Genomic DNA, 24,270 nt, shown 5'->3' on the forward strand with positions numbered 1-24,270 from the left:
GGTGCGGCTTGGGACTGACAAAAAACAGGAACTGACTTTCTTCTTAGTAGGTGCTAAGAAGCTGGAATAGTAGGCTACACACGCACACCATCAACACGCGCACGCGCACGCGCACACGCACACGCACAGACAGACAGACACATGTAACAACACAAATCTTATGCATATTGCTAGAAAATGTTCTAAGGTATCTATCATATCATCGGTAGATCAGATTTACAAGACGCAGCTCTTCCTCTCAAGAGGTGACAATGCCTCTAAAAAAAACTCAGTATCACTATAAAAACTGCGTGGACGGGGCTGAAGGCGGTCGAAAGAAGAGGGAATGAATATGAGAGCCTCGGACTCCAGGTAGAATACCTAATGGAAGCTTCCCTAATTGAAACGCTCTTGATGTCTCTCCCTGTGAAGCTGGTCGCTGTTGAAGTCTTCTTCTCTTCTGACGGTTTATTCTTTTCAGGCAGAAACAAAAACAAGAAACAAAAGAGAAAGACTGGAAGCCTACAGAAATTGAACTTTCAAAGTAGTGTCGAGATGACTGAAAATTTTGCGTTAAAAGGCTGGATGTCATTAGCAAAGGCACACTGAGGAGCTGCATAGACGACCAGCTGAGTAATGAAGGAATGACAGCACCGGATAACTCTTGCATTAGACAGACGGACAGAAAAGGAGTGACAGTGTATAGCTTGATGGGTGTTGCAAGACCGCCTTAAATATATCGCAGTTTCCTTTGTGTGTGCTACATACCCGCCTTACTGATATCACAGTTTCTTTCATGAACAGAATCGAAGAACAAATGCTGCTAGATTTTCTGACGAAGACTTGAATGTGGTGCGTGTGGAAAGATCTGATCACAGCCCGTTGTATTGACCCTCATTGCCAAATAAAGTTCAGTAATAGGGCATCATTATTAACAAAAGTTTCTCTTTGTCGTCTACTGTATTCTATCAGGTGAATGATGTAACAACTAGCATTAAACGAGACTCACTTGGCTATTACAAAAACTGAATGAGCAAAGTTGTATGCAAGCCCCTAGTTTCTGAAGACAATTTCTGTAGAACCTTATGAGGAAGGAATGTGTTTATTTTCTCTCTACCCTCCTTGCCTGCCCTCAAGAATTTGCTAATCGAGTCTAATAAACACACATACCCTGACCGAAATAATGTGGGGACTTCTCTACACCTCTGCATACTAAGTTTTAATGTAATACGATCTTCAGAGTCAGATGGGTGAAATCAATCAAATATCAACCACTGATTACTGGATTTCTTGTCACAAAAGACTGGCTAAACGTTAAAGTACACCTTCTTGTACACTGAATTTCTTTTCTTCTGAGACCAGGTATATCAAAATCGTACGGTTATTTATTGATACAAAACACACACACACACACACACACACACACACACACACACACAGGACAAACTTAATTATCTCAAAAGTGTTTCTGTTCCGACTACGATGACTCACATTAAGATTTTGCATTCAGGAACTGTGTAGAAAATGTGGCAGTGGATAAAGGTGATAGGGGTGCTCACCATCAACTCACTTGATGTAGTGCTGCTCTCGGGTGTCTGCCCTTTCCTCTCCTCCATCCTTCGTTCCATCCATCCTCTTCTGTCTTTCTTTCCTTCATTCTTTCCTCTTTCTTCTGCCTGCGGGTGATTTACACTCCCTCTTGTGTCTTTCTTTCCTTCATTCTTTCCTCTTCCTTCTGCCTGTGGGTAACTCTACACTGAGTGACAAGCCAAATGGTTTCCTGTACACCAGGAAACCATTTACTACGCTGGGTGGTAACCACATAACCAAAATTTGGCTCCTGGTGGTTTATTGGGTAATAAAGGTGCTCCAATCGGATGGAGCCGGTGAAGGTTTATATCCAAGGGGTAGTTGGGGTTTATTGCTCACGTAATGCCACTCAGGGATGAGTGAGGCTGGTCACTCATCTTAAATGACAGGACCAACTTTTCTAGCCCCGGGCTCCTACGCTTCTCATGGGGCAACGTAGGATTAGATGATGGATGGATGGATGGATGGATAAAGGTGACCTTGTATTACATTAACCATTATTTGTTCCACTTCTCTCCTCAAAGCTGATATCTGGCCGGTGAAACACTGAAATCTGCTTCTAGTCAGGTAAAGGGGAACAGCTCAGAATCGTGTGTTTAGTTACAGAGATACGGAAAACGATGCACAGCCCAAACTTTAACCTCAATGATCTCAACACTCGCATCTGGTTGAGTCTCATTCTTAATAAGAGATATTTTGCATTCAGACCCCGCAAACTGCATTCAGACTTTGCAGTGTTACATAGCCTATGATTTCATCATCCTTTGTGTAATTTTAACGCACAGTTTGCTGCATGTTTGATCACGAGCGTGTTCTGCCTCAGTCCCCCCCTTCTACCGTTATAGTAGAGTAAGTCGTCCTTTCTGTTGTTCAGAGCGGGATTGTCAACTCTTTGTCCCCATGGCTTCATTTGCGCGTCCTTCTTACAAGTTGTATCAAGCTCTGCCGGCCCCTATATAATGAGCTCAGTCTCTACATTAATCGTCACTTAGATCTGCTCCTCATTTTGTTCACATCTCTGTCCTCCCCTGTACAGTTATTATTGAGTGCTCAGGAAGTCTCCAACCATCTAGCAGCTGTGTAATTTGAGTATAAGTGTTGTTGCATTTTTTCTTGTACTGTGTAGCATAGGGTTAATTCTTAGGCCTAGTAAGGTTTTTTTGTAATTTGTGTAAGGGTTCTTTGTCAGTCATCATTAATAATATTTTGTATCTGTAATAATTTATCTTGCATTAACTGAGCATTACCCAGTGTATTTTCATTTTATCAGGGCTGACTTAGGTAAATTTACTCTTGCTAATTTCATGTTAATAGAGGCTATTGCAGTTAACCATATATTTAACCTGTTTTTGCCATTACATTATCCTTATGAGTCCTGAATGTTTTGTTGTTAATTTGAGCATTAAACTTAACTTGTAATTTTACCTAACTCTTTTCTTTTGAACCTGGAACTTTACTGGACAGTAGTGATTTTTAGTATTCTCAATTAAAGTGTACATTATTTTTCTCTGTTCCGTAACAGCAGTCAGACTTTGCATCCAGACTGCTTCCAGGCTTTGCATTTAGACATCGGACAGATTTACACAGACTGCATACAGACTTCACATTCAAACTTCGCACCGGATTTTCCACACAGACTTTGGATAGACTTTACACGCACTTTGCACATAGACTTTGCGGTTAACCTGGTTGCATTCAGACTGTCAGAAAGTGCAGAAAATGTGGCAGAAATCTGGATAACGATGACCTCATTTTATATTGATCATGCATTGTTCTCAGCTGTTATTCTGTTCAAAGCTGGTAACTGGCTGGGTAAAAACAAAATTCTACCACTGCAAATGGAAAACAGCTCACGTTAGTATCACCAGCCATCCCACGATAAGAGATCAGGGGGCGAATTCATACACTGTCTTGACCTTCAGTTGTGTATAAGATCGCTTGTTTAAACATTTACTTAAACACTTACCAAACACATCACAAACAATACGGAGTGAATGGTACCGTGAGAAGTACAACTAGACAAAAAATATTCAAGATAATACTAAAACTACAATGAAGACTTGTTTATCGGAGGAAAAATGATTCAAGATCCCTTATCAATATGGCATGTGACTTCCGACCTCCCGCCTTATCAGCTCGTAAGTCAGAGGCGGGTATCAGGCCAGGTCACATCCCACGCCACGCTTCTGAAGCAAGTGACCCGCTGTTGATAGCACAGGTGGGCTCGTTCAATAAAGCTATATCAGACGAATATGGGTCAATGAGATAGAAAGTACTAATGACTATCAAGGATACACTGAACCCATGCAGTCTCTCTCTCTCTCTCTCTCTCTCTATCTATCTATCTCTCTCTCTCTCTCTCTCTCTCTCCAATAATAATAAAAATAATAATAGTAATAATAATAATAATAATAATAAATAATAATAATTATCTATCTATATATCTATAGCCCGAAGCCCTAATCCCGCAAAGGGTGGCCGCAGGCAAAACGCCTCCAAGTCGTTCTGTCACCCACCATTTGACTACCCTTCCCCCAACTCACCCCCCCTCCCTCATATACCTCTGAACTCCATCCCTCCACCTCACCTACATACACCCTCTTAGTCAGTCTTTCATTCTCCATTCTCTCCATATGTCCAAACCACCTCAATGTATTTCTCCTAATCTTCTCAACCACATCCACATCCACCCCACAACATTCCTTCACTTCTTCATTCGTCAACCTGTCCCTCCATGTCACTCCACACGCTCCTCTCAAGTAACTCATTTCCACTGCTCTCACTCTCGAATTGTTCCCCTTTTGCAAGGCCCACGCCTCGCTTCCATACGTCAGGGTAGGGATCACAATACTATCATGCAGTGACTTCTTAACTTCCATATTCACCTCCCTATTTCTCATCACTGATTTCAGTGAACCAACAACCTTCCTTCCCTGCTGTACCCTTTCACGCACTTCATCTCCCAAAGTTCCATCCTTACTCATCACACTACCCAAGTACTTGAATGCACTCACACTCTCCATATCCTCACCATCCGACCTCACTGTACATTCTGTGACTTCATTCCTCTCAAACACCACAACGTTACTTTTGTTTACATTAACTTTCAGCTTCCTCCTCCTACACACTGTCCCAAATTCATTCACCAAACCTTGCAACTCCCATTCATCTTCACTCAACAATACTGTATCATCAGCAAACAGCAACACCGGAATCTTCCAAATCTCACCCTCATTCATTAGAGCCACCCCCACATCCACTGCCCTACCCTGCACCTCCTTTACAACCCCATCCATGTACATATTAAACAGTCATGGAGACATCACACAACCCTGTTTCAGTCCCACGTTGAGATAAAATAATTCACTCAGCTCACCATCCACTCGCATCGTAGCCCTAGTTCTTTCGTACATACTCTTCACAGCATTCAACAATTTGCCATCCACTCCATATATTCTTAATACCTTCCACATACCTAGCCTATCTATTCTGTCATAAGCTTTCCCCAAGTCCATGAAGGCAGCATACACTTTCTTTCCCTTCTCTAGATACTTCTCCACTAAACATTTTAGAACAAATATCTGATCTACACACCCTTTTCCCTTCCTAAATCCCCCTTGTTCTTTTCCGACTAGCTCCTCTGTCATATGCCTAACCTTATCAATGAGTACTCTGCCATATATTTTACCAGTCACACTAACAAGGCAAATACCCCTATGGTTACCACATACTTCTCTCTCCCCATTTCCTTTATATAAGGGAACAATTATACCCGATTTTCAGTCCTCTGGAACCCTTTGTCACGAGTTGGCGCGATTCTCTATTTAAATAAACTCGTGACATTGAACTTTGGCGGGAAACCGCGAATTCTAGTGGAATCCCAGTAAGTGTCATTTAGTCAACCGCCACGTATTCACCCGATCGGGAGTGTTTTCAGAATATTTTTCACTGTTTCATAAGTGATAGTCCTTGCGCGTGACATTAGCGTTTCCGTTGAGTGATTTATTAAGGGCGTGTTTCGCTCACTTTCTTTGTGTTAGCCGTTAGCAAGTGCGGCCCGCACTCGCCTCTCTCTCACAGTTTGAGTTCGGTTAGGATTGAAGCGCAGTGAGACCAGGTCGTTCTTCAGTGAGTTCCTGAAGTCTCTACCCAGTGTGATCCAGCGTAGAGGTTTAGCATGTGTGCAGCGTCCTTCCTCAGCAGCGACGCCTCGTTCATCCCGCCTAGCCCCTTTTCTGACCAGTATTTCTTTTCATATTTTTCTAGGCTTAAGAGTTTAGCTTTTGAGTGAGCGAGTGAGTGTGTTCTCCTTATTTTTGAATTCATTTTGAAACATGTAATGTAAATTTGTTTCACTGTAATTAATAAATTCACAGTTCTTTTTCTTGAGCTTAATGTAATGTAAACTTGTGTTTTATTTCTCCACAGTAAGCTTATTCTAGTTGCAGCTCCTAGTTTGCATTAATGCTTTGCATTATTCATAACTGGTACTTAGGCCAGTCCTTTTTATTAGCTTAAATCCATTGTGCAACTTGGAGTTAATGCACCAGCAAGAACCTGCTTATCATTCTTAGCATTAGATACTGATTGTCAGGAGTGGAGTCACTTTCTCCAGAGGCTAATAGTACCAATAAACAGCACGTGTGAGTAATTAGTCTCTGCTGTGTACTGTTGAGAAAGTTTATAAATTCTCGTCCTTAGAGAATCGGCGAAGTAAACCGGCATAAAGTATCAATCATTGCTTGATTTTCACAAGTCAATTCATTGTCCTGTTCTCAAGTAACATTTTAAAGTATAAAGTATTATTGAATATTATTCTTTAATATTGCATAATCACAAAAACCCCGTGACCCTTCCCTCTTCCCAAGCCAATCTACACAACTTCCATATCCATTCCTCAACAATCTCACCTCCATACCTCAGCATATCACCACACACACCATATCATCATATCATATCATCATATCATATCATATCATATCATCATATCATATCATCATATATCATATCATCATATCATATCATATCATCATATCATATCATCATATCATATCATATCATCATATCATCATATCATATCATATCATCAACTCATCATATATCATCTCATCATATCATATCATATCATCATATCATATCATATCATATCATATCATCATATCATATCATCATATCATATATCATCATATCATATCATATCATCATATATCATATCATATCATATCATATCATCATATCATATCATATATCATATCATCATATCATACCATCATATCATATCATCATATCATATCAAATCATATCATCATATCATATCATATCATATCATCATATCATATCATATCATATCATATCATATCATCATATCATATCTCATCATATCATATCATACCATCATATCATCTCATCATATCATCTCATCATCTCATCATATCATCTCATCATATCATCTCATCATATCATATCATCATATCATATCATATCATCATATCATATCATATATCATATCATCATATCATATCATCATATCATATCATATCATATATCATATCATATCATATATCATATCATATCATATCATCATATCATATCATATCATCATATCATATATCATATCATCATATCATATCATATCATATCATCATCCTATCATATCATCATCATATCATATCATCATCATATCATATCATCATCATATCATATCATCATCATATCATATCATCATCATATCATATCATCATCATCATCATCATATCAAATCATCATCATCATATCAAATCATCATCATCATCATATCATATCATATCATATCATCATATCATATCATCATCATCATCATCATCATCATATCATATCATCATCATATCATATCATATCATCATCATCATATATCATATCATCATCATCATATATCATATCATCATCATCATATCATATCATATCATCATCATATCATATCATATCATATCATCATCATCATATCATATCATATCATCATCATCATATCATCATATCATCATATCATATCATCATCATCATATCATCATATCATATCATCATATCATATCATCATCATATCATCATATATCATCATATCATATCATATATCATATCACATCATATCATATCATATCATCATATATCATATCATCATATATCATATATCATCATATCATATCATATCATCATATCATATATCATCATATCATATATATCATCATATCATATCATATCATCATATCATATCATATCATCATATCATATCATATCATCATATATCATATCATATATCATCATACCATCATATCATATGATATCAACATATCATATCATATCATATCATCATATATCATATATCATATCATCATATCATATCATATCATCATATCATATCATCATATCATATCATATCATATCACCATATCATACCATATCATATCATCATATATCATATCATATCATCATATCATATATCATATCATCATATCATATCATATCATATCATCATATCATATAATATCATATCATATCATATCATATATATCATATCATATCATATATATCATATCATATCATATATCATCATATATCATATCATATCATATCATCATATCATATCATATCATATCATCATATCATATCATAATATATATCATATCATATCATATCATCATATATCATATCATATCATATCATCATATCATATCATATCATCATATATCATATCATCATATCATATCATATCATCATATCATATCATCATATCATCATCATATCATATCATATCATCATCATCATATCATATCATATCATCATCATATCATATCATATCATCATCATCATATATCATATCATCATCATCATATCATATCATATCATCATCATCATATCATATCATATCATCATATATATCATCATCATCATCATATCATATCATCATCATCATCATCATCATATCATATCATATCATCATCATATCATATGATATCATCATATATCATATCATCATCATCATATATCATATCATATCATCATCATCATCATCATATCATCATCATCATCATCATATCATATCATCATCATATCATATCATATCATCATCATCATCATATCATATCATCATCATCATCATCATAACATATCATATCATCATCATATCATATCATATCATCATCATCATATATCATATCATCATCATCATATCATATCATATCATATCATCATCATCATATCATATCATCATCATCATATCATATCATAATTGTCATCATCATATCATATTATATCTTCATCATCATCATATCATATCATATCATCATCATCATCATATATCATATCATATCATCATCATCATCATATCATATCATATCATCATCATCATCATATCATATCATATCATATCATCATCATATCATATATCATCATCATCATCATATATCATATCATCATCATCATCATCATATCATATCATATCATCATCATATCATAATATCATCATCATATCATATCATATATCATCATCATATCATAATATCATCATCATATCATATCATCATCATCATATCATATCATATCATATATCATCATCATCATCATATCATATCATATCATATCATCATCATATCATATCATCTCATATCATATCATATCATATCATCTCATATCATCATCATCATATCATCATCATATCATCATCATATCATATCATATATCATATCATCATATCATATCATATATCATCATATCATATCATATCATAATATCATATAATATCATATCATCATATCATATATCATATCATCATATATCATCATATCATATCATATATATCATATCATATCATATATATCATTATATCATATCATATCATATCATCATATATCATATCATCATATATCATATCATATCATATCATCATATCATATCATATCATCATATCATATATCATATCATCATATCATATCATATCATATCATCATCATCATATCATATCATATCATCATCATCATATCATATCATATCATCATATCATATCATCATATCATCATCATCATATCATATCATATCATCATCATATATCATATCATCATCATCATATCATATCATATATCATCATCATCATCATATCATATATCATCATATCATATCATATCATCATCATCATCATATCATATCATCATCATCATCATCATCATCATATCATATCATATCATCATCATCATATCATATCATGTCATCATCATCATATATCAACATCATCATATCATATCATATCATATCATCATCATATCATATCATCATCATCATATCATATCATCATCATCATATCATATCATATCATCATCATATCATCATCATATCATATCATATCATCATCATATCATATCATATCATCATCATCATCATATCATATCATCATCATATCATATCATATATCATCATCATCATATATCATATCATCATCATCACATCATATCATATCATCATCATCATAGCATATCATCACCATATCATATCATCATCATCATATCATATCATCATCATCATCATCATCATCATCATATCATATTATATCATCATCATCATCATCATATCATATCATATCATATCATCATCATCATCATATCATATATCATCATCATCATATCATCATATCATATCATCATCATCATATCATATCATATCATCATCATCATCATATCATATCATATCATCATCATCATATATCATATCATCATCATCATATCATATCATCATCATCATATCATATCATCATCATCATATCATATCATATCATCATCATCATATCATATCATCATCATCATATCATATCATCATCATCATATCATATCATATCACATAACATCATCATCATCATATCATATCATATCATATCATATCATCATCATCATATCATCTCATCTCATCTCATATCATATCATATCATATCATCTCAGATCATCATCTTCATATCATCATCATATCATCATCATATCATATCATATATCATATCATCATATCATATCATATATCATATCATCATATCATATCATATCATAATATCATATATCATATCATCATATCATATCATATCATCATATCATATCATATCATCATATCATATATATATCATATCATATCATATATATCATATCATCATATCATATCATATATCATATCATATCATATCATATCATCATATCATATCATATCATATCATATATTATCATATATCATATCATATCATATCATATCATATCATCATATATCATATATCATATCATATCATCATATATCATATCATCATATATCATATCATCATATCATATCATCATATCATCATCATCATATCATCATCATCATATCATATCATATCATCATCATCATATCATATCAAATCATCATCATATCATATCATATCATCATATCATATCATATCATATCATCATCATCATCATATCATATCATATCATCATCATCATCATCATATCATATCATATCATCATCATCATCATATCATATCATATCATATCATCATCATATATCATATCATCATCATCATCATATCATATCATCATATCATATCATCATCATCATATCATATCATCATCATCATCATATCATATCATATCATATCATCATCATCATATCATATCATATCATCATCATCATCATCATCATATCATATCATATCATATCATATCATCATCATATCATATCATATCATCATCATCATATATCATATCATCATCATCATCATATCATATCATATCATCATCATCATATCATATCATCGTCATCATATCATATCATCATCATCATCATCATATCATATTATATCATCATCATCATATCATATCATATCATCATCATCATCATATCATATCATATCATCATCATATCATATCATCATCATATCATATCATCATCATATCATATCATATCATATATCATCATCATCATATCATAATATCATCATCATATCATATCATCATCATCATATCATATCATATCATATATCATCATCATCATCATCATATCATATCATATCATATCATCATCATATCATATCATATCATCTCATCTCATATCATATCATCTCATTTCATCATCATCATATCATCATCATATCATCAACATATCATATCATATATCATATCATCATATCATATCATATATCATATCATCATATCATATCATATATCATATCATCATATCATATCATATATCATCATATCATATCATATCTATCATATCATATCATATCATCATCATCATGATCATCATCATCATCCATCCATCCATCATCATCCATCCATCCATCATCATCCATCCATCCATCCATCATCCATCATCCATCCATCCATCCATCCATCCATCATCCATCCATCCATCATCATCATCATCATCATCATCCATACATCATCATCATCATCATCCATACATCATCATCATCATCATCCATACATCATCATCATCATCATCATCATAATAATAATAATAATAATAATAATAATAATAATAAACCATTTCTCCTCCTTGACGAATACTATGCACTGACTGCCCTCAACCCATGTCGTATTTCCAAATTATATTGAGTTCAACCCCAACACTTTTCTCCCCCCCCCCCCCAAATTCACGTCCGCACCATCTAATTCTTCCCGCGTCTCCTCCTTCCTTCAAACTTAGCGGGTAATTCCACAGACTTTAATCTTTCCCAGGTCACTCGCTCTTATTTAGTAAACAATATTCCTGACCTCACATGCTAACCTCGTAAATACCTCTTAAAATTTCCACAACCAAGCATTCTTCATGGAGAGTGAAGAAAATAAGCTTAACTAAGGGAAATGTAAAGACCAAAAACACGTTCACCTCTTTATTACCACCAAAATGACACAAACTAAAGAGACACAGAAAAAAGTAAAAAAAAATCCATATTGACTCAGGTGGAAGTCAAGTTCATGTATGACAAGCATCGAGAATAAATTTAAAGTACGGGAAGGAATTATTACTTCTTTATTCTCAAACGACGGCTGACGACTTATTGCATTCAGACACTGCACACTGAGCCAGACGATTTTATTCGCCACAGGAAATCCCTCCATCGTCCAAAGGCAGATATCGAATTAGTTTTTATAAATAACAGACAAAAGAATAATGAAGGACCACTTACAAAAATAAACTCGTAAGGAAAAGATGCAAGAGAGCTTAGAAATGAAAAAATGGCTCTTTAAATACTTAGAAAATTAAAAAATAAGCTTCTAATTAACGCCTAATATATGGGTGAATAAATTACAATAAATACTCTTGATAATAATATGTTTTCCACACATCCATTACAACTAAACAACAGGAAATATACAAAAGAGCTACAGATATCTTCATGGACGAATACAAGAAGATAAATAATACATTGACAAATGGCTTCAAAAACAAATCACACAGCCTATAATTTAAATAGAAGGAAATGTAGATGTACAGTATTTTGAAGGATAATTGGGGGAGTGAATGGAGGAGTCACGGAATATTCTTTAGAGAGCTCCTTATTCAAACCTGCTTACCTTCTGCGACTTCTACAGGAGATTCTTATCACCCTATGTAAAAAAGTAAAATTCGATAAGACGACGATGATAAACAATAATGATGATGATGATGATGATCATGATGATGATGATCATGATGATGATGATGATGATGATGGTAAAACAGAGAATCTACTGTAAAACTCATGTTACACGCCATGAGACAGAGGTAAACAGTCCATAACATCAACTTTCCGAACAAAATGACAACAAATGACGCATGACCAGGAGAGACGTAAATGAGACAACTGGAGCCCAAAGGAGAATGGCAAATCGGCGGGACGGACGGTGGGAATAGTTTGGGGTTAGTGAGAGGTAAGTAAGAGGTAAGTGCAGTGGATAAGAGGGTGGTCTAAATGAAAACAAACTGTATAATGAACATACTCGATAAGAATGACGCGGAGGGCAAACGAACTGATGATTTTTGAAGCAAGGGAGGGGAATAACTGAGGCCATGAAGCTCAAATTTGGTGGTAGGCTATGGAATGAGGGGAAATGGGTGAACGTTTCCATGGCAATATCAAAGTGAAGCAGAGAAAATGAATTACCTGAAAAAAAGAAACCAAAAACCTCAGATACATGGTAGAAAACACAGACGATAAGCAACAGAAACATAATCAACAGAGACAGTCATGGTAAATGGATGTAGAATCTACTATGACAGGAGATGAGTTATGGGCGAAGAGAGGTGAATATAATGGCAGGAATGGTGAGATGAGGCGCCCTAGGCAAAACTCTCTCTCTCTCTCACTCACTCACTCACTCACACACACACACACTCACACACACACACACACACACACACACACACACACACACACACACACACACACACACACACACACACACACACACACACACACACACACAAAATCCCCACCAAACAACCTCATTTCTGGCAAGGAACATCCATCATCACTTGTATGCAATCTCTCCCATTATGTAGATCAGCACCTATACGAAATCACCTCTATTTTCACGCATCACGAACTCTGCATAAACGACCAGACAAGCCCTAATATATCCCTCAGTCTCGGCCCTCTCACATCCCTTCACCTTCAGAAAACCACAATGCCAATGGACACTTCTACATAACCCTTACAGAACAAATAGCACTGCTAAATACCCACTCAGACCTAGACAGCCTCAAATAAATCATATCTTCTTATCTGTGCTACCACCGACGAGATATGTAAACCTTCATCTTACATAGTTGTAACTACACAGATCAAATCAATACAACCACTGCCTCATCACAAATCCTACCATAAAACATCCCCTACACACACACACACACACACACACACACACACACACACGCAGGGAGTCATCAGAGGCAGATGTCCGACATCGGCGCTCCATACCGAACCAACACGGCCAGTGGCATTACCTAAATTAGTATCTTTGTATGAGTCAAGCTCTGTACCAGGTTAGACTAAATAATTTTTCATTATTAAAAGGAAAAAAATAATAAATTTAAACAAGACTTGTTCAAACAGAAAAAAGAATCACAAGGAAAAAATGCACTGAGTCAGCTGGGTTTGTTTAGACTACAGCAACACGGGGAAAGTGTACATACTCTGTAAGTACATACTCTGTTCTTTTAGTATTGCAAAATGGATACATACTTCAGTAAAACAAATTTGGAAAAGAAAAGGGATAAAAGTAAAAAGCAAAATGATGATTTCTACCAAGAACTGGTTGAAGTGGAGACTCACAATAGACTGGTTGAACGTGTACACAAACTAGAAATGGCTTTCAAAAATGAAATTGATGAAATCAAGAAGCAAATGCACTTGCAAAAGGAAGAGATAGAAAAACTAGGAAGGGAGGCCAATAAGAAAGACACATCAGTGAACTAACAGTGGAATTGAGTACGCTTAGGAAGAAAGTGAGTGGAATGGCAAGTACAGTAGTCAATCACAAGAGTGTTATGGAAGAGTTCAAAAATGAGACAGACAATTAGGCAACCAAGCAGTCTTATGGACCAGAGCAGTGATATTGAGGAGAAGATAACACAGGTGAATGAAGCTGTGCAAAGCTACAAAAATGATGTAGAAACCACGTATGCTGAAATGGTGAAAGTAAAGAAAGACTTAGAAACAAGGGTGGAGGAAAAAAGCATTAAAAAGGAAGTGAAAAGAATAATCCAGAACAATCCAAAGTTAGTCAGAGATTCAGTAGAGATAAACAAATCTATAGTAATCACTGGTATAGAAGAGGAAGAAGTGAAAAACAAGATCACAAGAGACAAAAAGGAGATGGCAAATGTAATGAGCTTACTGAAAGAAGTATCAGAGGAAATCTGTAGTAAAGACATAGAGGAACACAAAAGGTTAGGGAAATACGAGAAAAGCAAGACAAGACCTCTAAAGGTGACTTTCCAGAGTGTAAACACTGTGGAAGAGATACTAAAAATGCAAAGAATCTTATGGAAAAAGAGGAGTTCAAAAATGTATGGATAAAAAGATGCCTAACACAAGAGGAACTGGAATTACTGAAAGAGAAAAGGGAGGAAGCAAAAACAAAAAATGAGGGAAGATCAGAAGAGGAGAAGAAGAATTTTTTTTACAAAGTAATAGGATTGCAGGTACGAAAGTGGTACACAAACAGGATGGAAGAAAAAGGAGGAAGGTAGTAGAACCATGTCATGACAAGTATATAAACAAGATGATAAAGTTGATGTACTCAAATGTGGATGGAATGGTATCTAAATTACTAGAGATGAATGATTATGTCAGAGAAAATGAACCACAAATAATATGCCTAACTGAAACAAAATTAACACCAAGGGTATCCAATGACATACTAAACTTTGAGGAATACAATATATGGAGAAGAGACAGAAATTTAAAAAAAGGAGGAGGAATTATAATATTAACTAAGAAAAATCTAAAAGTCAAGGAAATAAAACTAGATATACCATCACAAGTAGAACTGATTGCAGTAGAGATCAACACATCTGAAGGTAAAGTAATTGTAGCCAATTTGTACATGCCACCCAGATCAAACACATGGGAAAGAGATTAATATGAGGACCTGGCAGAGAGTACAATTCAGAGTATAAGATCATTACTACATAAAATGGAAGAGAAATCGGAAAGAATTATACTAACTGGGGATTTCAATACAAATATAAATTGGAATACTCTAGATATATTTAGCCAAGAAAGCTGTTGGGACCAAAAGCTCCTGGATCTCGTACAAGAGTTTTTCCTAACGCAACATGTGAGGGAAACCACCAGAAAAAGAGGACTTGATGTACCTTCAGTGCTAGATCTAATATTTACTAGGAAAGAAAATGATATTGACAGTTTAATATATCACCCTCCACTCGGCAAAAGCGATCATGCAGTACTAAATTATAACTTCAGGATAGCATATGATATAGTAAACAGCAATGACAGTTACAAAAAGAGCCTAAACTATAAAAAGGAAAATTATCAAGACCTAATGAAGTATTTCTTAGATGTTGATTGGGAAAATGAGCTTAGAGGACAAGATTTAAATGCTGTATATAAAAAATTCTGTGAATTTTATGAAATAGGAGTCCAGGAGTACATCCCACAGCACAAAGAAGCAGATAAGAAAATACAGAAATGGTTCAATACAGAATGTAAAAAATCAAAAGAAAGAAGAGATTTGTTGTGGAATAGATACAGAAGACACAATAGTGAAAGGGCGTATAATAATTACAAACAGACAAGAAACGACTATACAAGAATAAGGAGGGAAGCCCAAAAACAGTTTGAGGAGGATATAATAAATAAAAGTAGTGATCAACCAAAGCTGTTTTACAGCTATATCAGAAGCAAAACTAAAGTAAAAGATATAATACAATCCATTATGGACGAGGGAATCACATATACACAAGAGAAAGATATTTGTGAAGCACTAAATAATAATTTCCAATTAGTTTTTACAGAAGAAAAAAATTTTGAGAGGGACGATGTGGAACACGCATGTCCACACATACTACCAGATATACAAATAGTAGAAAAAGTAATACAGGAGGAGTTAAGTAGATTAGACAGAGGAAAAACAAGTGGTCCTGATGAAATTTCATGTTGGGTATTACGAGAATGTGCAAAGGAGTTAAGTAAACCATTATTTTTAATTTTCAAGAAATTCTTGAGTCAAGGCAAACTACCTGATATTTGGAAAAAAGCAAATATTGTCCCCTTATTCAAGAAAGGAAATAGACAGTATCTACGCAACTACCGACCAGTATCACTGACCAGTGTTGTAAGCAAGGTATTAGAAAAGCTTATAAGAAAAGCTTGGGTAAATCATCTAGAAGAACACAGTATGATAACAGAAAGACAGTTTGGTTTCAGAAAAGGAAAATCATGTGTTACTAATCTGTTGAGCTACTATGACAGAGTAACAAACACAATACAGGAAAGGGAAGGATGGGTGGACAGTATCAATTTAGATTTCAAGAAAGCTTTTGACACAGTACCACACCAAAGACTTTTATGGAAACTGTACCATCAAGGAGGAATTCGAGGCAAACTGTTTTGTTGGATGCAAGACTTTCTCATAAAAAGAGAAATGAGGACAGTACTAAGAGGAAACTACTCATCATGGAAAGGAGTGACTAGTGGAGTACCACAGGGTTCAGTGCTGGCACCAATGATGTTTTTAGTGTATATGATATAAACAGTAACACTGGAAATGAGAGCTATATGAATATGTTTGCAGATGATGCAAAAATACAAAGGAGAATTACTAACACAGACTCTTGTAAAGAGCTACAAGAAGAATTAAATAAACTTCATGAATGGAGTAGTACATGGCAAATGGAATTCAATGTGGACAAGTGTCATGTAATCAAGTTTGGTAAAAGTGGAAAAAGACCTGATTGGGATTATAAGTTAGGAAATAAAACCCTATTCACGTCAGAAAGAGAGAAAGACCTAGGTGTGATTATCAATAACAGACTATCTCCGGCTGACCACATCAGCGAGAAGGTACAGAACATGTATACACTGCTTGCAAATATGAGAATAGCATTCACATACATAAATGAAGACATGCTAAGAAGGATAATAACATCATTCATTAGACCAACCCTGGAATATGCATCAGTAGTCTGGAGTCCTCATCTCAAAAAGCATATAGACAAGATTGAAAAAGTTCAAAGGGCCGCTACAAGATGGATACCAAGCTTAAGGGACCTAAGCTACGAAGAAAGGCTAAATAAACTGAATCTACCAACACTACAGGAGAGAAGGAAAAGAGGTGACATGATAATGCTATATAAGTGCATATCAGGGAAGGAGAAAATAGACATAAATGATTACTTAACATATGGAGAAGCATCAGCAAGAGGACACTGCAAAAAAATGCATAAGAAGAGAGGTGATAAGGACGTAAGGAAATTCAGTTTCCCAAACAGAGCAATTGATCAATGGAATGCACTACCGAATGAAATAGTGTGTGCCAAAACAATTCACAAATTTAAGGATATGTACGATAAATATGGTTTAAGACACGGGACAGTACGAGCTTTGACTCATTCCTGTAAAGATACAATTAGGTAAGAACAATTAGGTAAGAACACACACACACACACACACACACACACACACACACAAAACCATCTACACAACTGCCTCTACATAAATCCTACCATTATATAAATCCCCACTTAACCCTATACACAACTTCTGCTATCTCCAGTGCTACATATGAGTAACCAACGCTTCACAAATTAATCCTTCATCGCAACAGTCACTTCACAACTTTTTATTTTGCAGAGAAACCTTAAGCAGTCAGAGTTATGGGAGGCCTATTATAGCGAGATGGCTGAACACCCACAACCACAACCACCTTCTTTATATAACCCAGGAACTACAACACCCAAGGCACAAATCTGGAAGTGTTAACAATATGGCACATAGATCATGACTAGAGGTACTATTGACGTAGTTATCTATACTCCTTTTACTCTAACCTGGCCTAAAATTCCCATCCGCCCATGTTGAAGGCTGAGATATAAAAATAGATTAACTCTAGAATATGATGGCTAATCAGGAAGAAGTGCTGAGAAAATGATCTAGAGTCGTAGTATTGTCTTAATTCTACCACATCGCTACATGATATAAACAGCAAATGGACGAAAATCTGGGCCAGGTTAAGGTGAAAAGATTGCACACACACACACACACACACACACACACACACACACACACACACACACACACACAGATAGACTTAAGGCCAACGCAAACCCTTAGCTTACATAACTGGGCAAACCATTTTCTTGTATAGGAACATTCTTCACATCACAAATATATTCTAAATATTCTAATTATAAATCAATAGCATAAAATTACATGTTAAAGGAAAACAGTTACACGTGGGACCAAATTCTCGTCAGCTGGAGGTTTTCTAGCATCAAATCCTTTACTATTTATTTAATATTTTAAGTATTATTATTCTCGTGTACGGTGTATTTATTAGGTTTACATTAACACTAACTGCATAAATGGAAGAAAATAATGACGTATAAGATAAAAAATACTTAAGACTTTCCAGGGAGCCTCCAAACAGAGGAGAATACGGGTGGCACTGTAACCTATGACACCTGTGAATTTATTAGGATTATTCTCACCCTAATTGCAATGAAAATATACTTAATGCAGGAGCAATACTCTTCTAACTCATATGTCAGGTTACCATGAAATATAATCTATATTCTGCAAAAGCATTTACAAAAAGAAACAAATATCACTCAAGCCAGCAGGGGAAATATACACGCTCAGCTGCAGTCAATGGTTCGTTTACACTGCCTCGAAATGATGTCAAAACCTATTGAGATCTTGGATTAACTAACAATACTTAAGTTGGGATGGACGGGTTGTAATCTCTCCATTATATCGGGATTTCAGATGTGTAAAGGGATTATTGACCGCAGCCCTAAGTTAAGCGAAGCAAACAGGCCACATTAGCTGACCTCCTGTTTGGTCCTCCTTTATTTTATTCTTACTTTACTCTGGCTAACGCCAGACATGATTTTGCTCTGATTGATAAAGTTGTTTCGTAATAATGGGATTAGATTATTTTTGTCGCCCTTAAAGAGACAGGGCCTTCCAAATCTAAACAAAATCGCGTTGTAACTGGCGGAAAGAAAAGATGAAACATTTTTTTTTTTAATAATCTATGCAGTATGATGAAAGTAAGCCTCCAATTTCTGAGTCATTTGTGAAGTCTGTGATGGGAGTCAAATGTCTGACCACTACCTACAAATGCACTCTGTAAAGTGGCATCAGACTACCCACAACTAATATCCGCAACATGCACAACGACCGGTACAAATGGAGGACTTCATAAATCTACCTTATATCTCAGTTTTGAGATTACGGCCATTCATTTCAGATATATAACACAATATTCTTAGAAACATAAGCACCATGACACTGAGAAGGAAAGTCGCGTTCATAATAAAAAATACACATCTATCCGTTTTGTCTAATGTAGGTTCATTGTCCGCTGTTTCCCTTCCTGCCTGGTGCAGTGATGATCAGTGCACCAGGCAGTGAGTGAAATTGTTCCGTATCTCACCAGCAGTGGACACTACAATTGATAACACGAGCAGATATGTATCCCTACTTATGAACGCGGCTGTATACATGATGTCTATTTCTGTATTCTAACTCATTAAATTAGTGGGAAACAGGCTAATGACGGTGATGTTGATGATGATAAGAATAATGTATGGACCAGTATCACAGTTGAGAAATGTACATTATCAGGTACTGTCCTCCTACTTCACTGTCTTTGTCATAACCAGTACATCAGAGTCTTGATAATTTCTCTCCACCTAACCACTATGTGATAAAACACGGTTCGAATCTGCTTGTGCGAGTGTGTTTGTGTGCGTGTGTAGTATGTAACGGGGTGTCAAGTGACGAGCGTTTGTTGTTGCTGCTGCTGCCATGGGATGTCCAGGTCACAGTTGATGAACAGCTTAACAGGGTCAGTGTGTGAGTCTGACGGGGACGCAGAAAACGTGTCTAGGTCGTTTAGCGGTGTGGCCTCCCCGGTCTCGCACAGCAGAGTGAACAGGTCCGTGTCCTGGGACATCTGCTGCTGCTGCTGCTGCAGCGGCTGCGCTTTGCTGGGGACGCCATCTGCATCGACGAGGGTGACTTCTGGTTGCTGGGGCTCGTGTTCCTCACCAAAGATGCTGGAGAGGACCCAGGCGCAGGTGTCTTGGGGAGCGTTACCGTCCAGCATGTCCTGAAGGGACCTGATATAGGCTGAGGCCAGCCTCAGAGTGGCGATTTTAGTCATGTCGGTGGCCGGCAGGCGTCGGCACACCCACCAGGGCAGCACGCCACGCAGGCTCTCGAAGGCATTGTTGATCTGCCGCACACGGCATCTCTCGCGGGCGTTGGCAGTCTTCCTGCGGTACCTTGACAGCGGGGGTGTACGCGGCTTATGATCCAGGGGATCCTGCAGGCTCCACTCAGGGTCACACAAGTAGCGCGACTTCAGTGACCTGGGTCTCAGTTGGTACTTGACCGCACACACCCTTGGCCGCCTACAGCCTACGCCCACCCGACCCTGAACTTGATATTTGCTGTCCTGGTTATCCCTGTCTTGGTGTTTGCTGTCGTGAAGATAGCTCTGGTGATGCTTGCCTTCGTGGTGGTCTCTTTCGTGGTGTGTGGTGCCGTGGTGTTTGCTGTCGTAATGGTCGCTCTTCCTGTCACCATAAGTCGATCCACAGGTGTCACTTCGGTTGTTGTTACTGTCCACTGCATCACCAGCCAGCAAGGTGGTTGTACCTCCGTCTAGGCACTCCATCCGTGGCCTCTTTGACGGAATCATTGTTACGTTGCTGCTCCTTCACCGGTCTCCTTATCGGTATATCAGTACTGGTATCTCACTATCTTAAAACTCTACTGGTGTTTCACTTGTCTTTAAATTCAACTAGTATCTCACAGTCTTTAAACGCAGTTGCTATCTGTACCTTTAAAATAAACAACACTTTAGTTTATGGAGAAATTTATTCTTTTTCTGCACATTCTATTCTTTTAAAGAAATCTGCGTTCCTCATAAGGTCATGATGGAGAAAATACGTGCTTCACATCCAAGTGGCTACCCCATCCCCTTGCACCGCATTAATTTGATAAAGGGGATGATAAGGTGCAGAAAACTTTAATGGCCATGTGGCAAAGAGTTCAGAAGTAATTGCTGGATGCACTAAGTAAATATCACATGCGCTCAGAGTCGACAGAGAAATATAAAATGTGCTTAGCCACATGCGCTGTTGTGAGTCTAAAATTCGGTACTAAATCAGCACTATATGAGTAAGTGTAGAATTCAACGTTAGATGCGCTCAAATTCAGAGGTATATACCCGACATAAGCACCAACAGTTCAAAAATTTATCCAACAGCAGACGGGGTTAAAGCAGTGTCCAAGTGTGATAAGGTCGGATGGGGAAGGAGGAGAGCGAGCATCCTCGCTCTACCAGCTCTTCCACCACACTGACCGCCCACACCTGACACCACCAGCTTCCCATCTCACCTCTCCACCCTTCCCTCTCTCCAGTGTGCCACTTCTTTACCTCTTCCCTGATGAGCTGTTTCTCCCGGTGCTTAAACGTTCCACTTATGCACTCTGCTTGATAATCTTCCAGCATTTGTGGGGTCATTTACTCTCTCTTCAATTTTTCGATCTTGTATCGTTTTTGTTGCAGCAGTTGCATTGTTACACGGTCGTAATCTCGTGAGCTTGCCTGGGAAATTCAATATCTCTTCCTTCCCAGTTTGATTCTAAATATGGCAAAGTAATCGAGATAGTTTCTTAACTTCTAGACCTCGGGAGAACTCTCAGTGGCGAGTAGCATGACCTAGCATGGCCCAACCCACCTACAGCAATCAATCTCTTTTCATATGTTTTTATGGGTTAATTCTCTCTCGTCTGTCAGTTTTGCAAGCACTGTCATTTTATCAAGATACAAGTAATTACAAAAGATAATTCAAATGCAATATTAAAGTTAAATTAATCATGTGGTACTTGCAGGCCGCCCATGCCCGACGCTACATCCTGAAAGGAGTGAAACTCCATGGGCGTCTGCCTTTCCTCTGCAACGATCCACTTTATCTAACAGCACACCACACTCCCCCACATACTCAAATATTCGTGTAATCGCCTCTGTATACTGGAAGCGAATCATATAGAGTCAAAGGCAAAACACTGCATCTATTTCACATTTCAGGCATATCCATCAGCGTCCAAGATGACATTATTAAAAAGTATCATCTATGGACAGAGAAACATACCATGCCTTTCTCAGCTCAGGAATATTAGCCAGCCGAGGAAAGCTAGATGTAAAACTGAAATATTTGGCCAATCTTCATCCTTGACTATATCGCAAATTTTCCTAACACTTTCCCTCCCTCTCTCAACACTTATCGCGACGAGCAGGTGCCATTCGTGAGCCAGGTGTGACTCATGAAAAGCATCTCTGTGCCAAAGGTTGTTCTGGTTAAAGAGTAAAGTATAAGAGTAAAGTATATGGCCACCTCTGCCGAGGAAAATTGATGATGATGGTGATGATGATGATGATGATGATGATGATGACGATGACGACGACGATGATGAAGACGCTGACAATGACGATGGTGATATAAGTAATATAATTACGACTAAATACGGTAAATACAAAAATTCCCCTTTCCGCAGACCAGTTTTAGAGCGGATGCAGCCACGTCGCTTGCGGTGAGAATATGATGCACAAATCTAATGAATAAAATTGACTCTCATTTCAGTTTACGACCCGCCCAAGGTTTCTGAAATAATCAAGACAAAAACGGGTATTTACGTATACTTGGTTAATCATGCGGTTAATTTTCTCATCGCGGCACGAGACTGTTCAGGCTTTATCAACCTTTATGGCTTAACACAGCACAGTAATGTTTTCTACTGAAGTTTTTCTTGCTACCTAAAAACTGTTCTATTTAATTTGGGAGAGACTGCTTTGTTCTGTAGGGTAGCCTAATAAGTAAACTCGACTAATCATGTACTTAATTTTGTCTGTCGGATGAATCAGAAAAATTTAGGTTATTTTTAAAGGTTTATTCTTGCTACCACCAGACGAT

The 24,270-nt window shown here is 36.5% G+C and overlaps 1 protein-coding gene across 1 annotated transcript; it reads right to left on the reverse strand.

The window, feature by feature from the left end:
• Positions 1 to 21,059: 21,059 nt before the first annotated feature.
• Positions 21,060 to 21,992, reverse strand: LOC145393320 (uncharacterized). Its single transcript, XM_080267427.1, has one exon. The coding sequence runs from the start codon at positions 21,990 to 21,992 to the stop codon at positions 21,060 to 21,062; it is 933 nt and encodes a 310-aa protein (XP_080123553.1).
• Between the last annotated feature and the right edge of the window lie 2,278 nt (positions 21,993 to 24,270).

Source organism: Coenobita brevimanus, chromosome 24, assembly GCF_032717465.1.
Source record: "Coenobita brevimanus isolate Jiangsu-jjx chromosome 24, ASM3271746v2, whole genome shotgun sequence".
Taxonomy (NCBI): domain Eukaryota; kingdom Metazoa; phylum Arthropoda; class Malacostraca; order Decapoda; family Coenobitidae; genus Coenobita; species Coenobita brevimanus.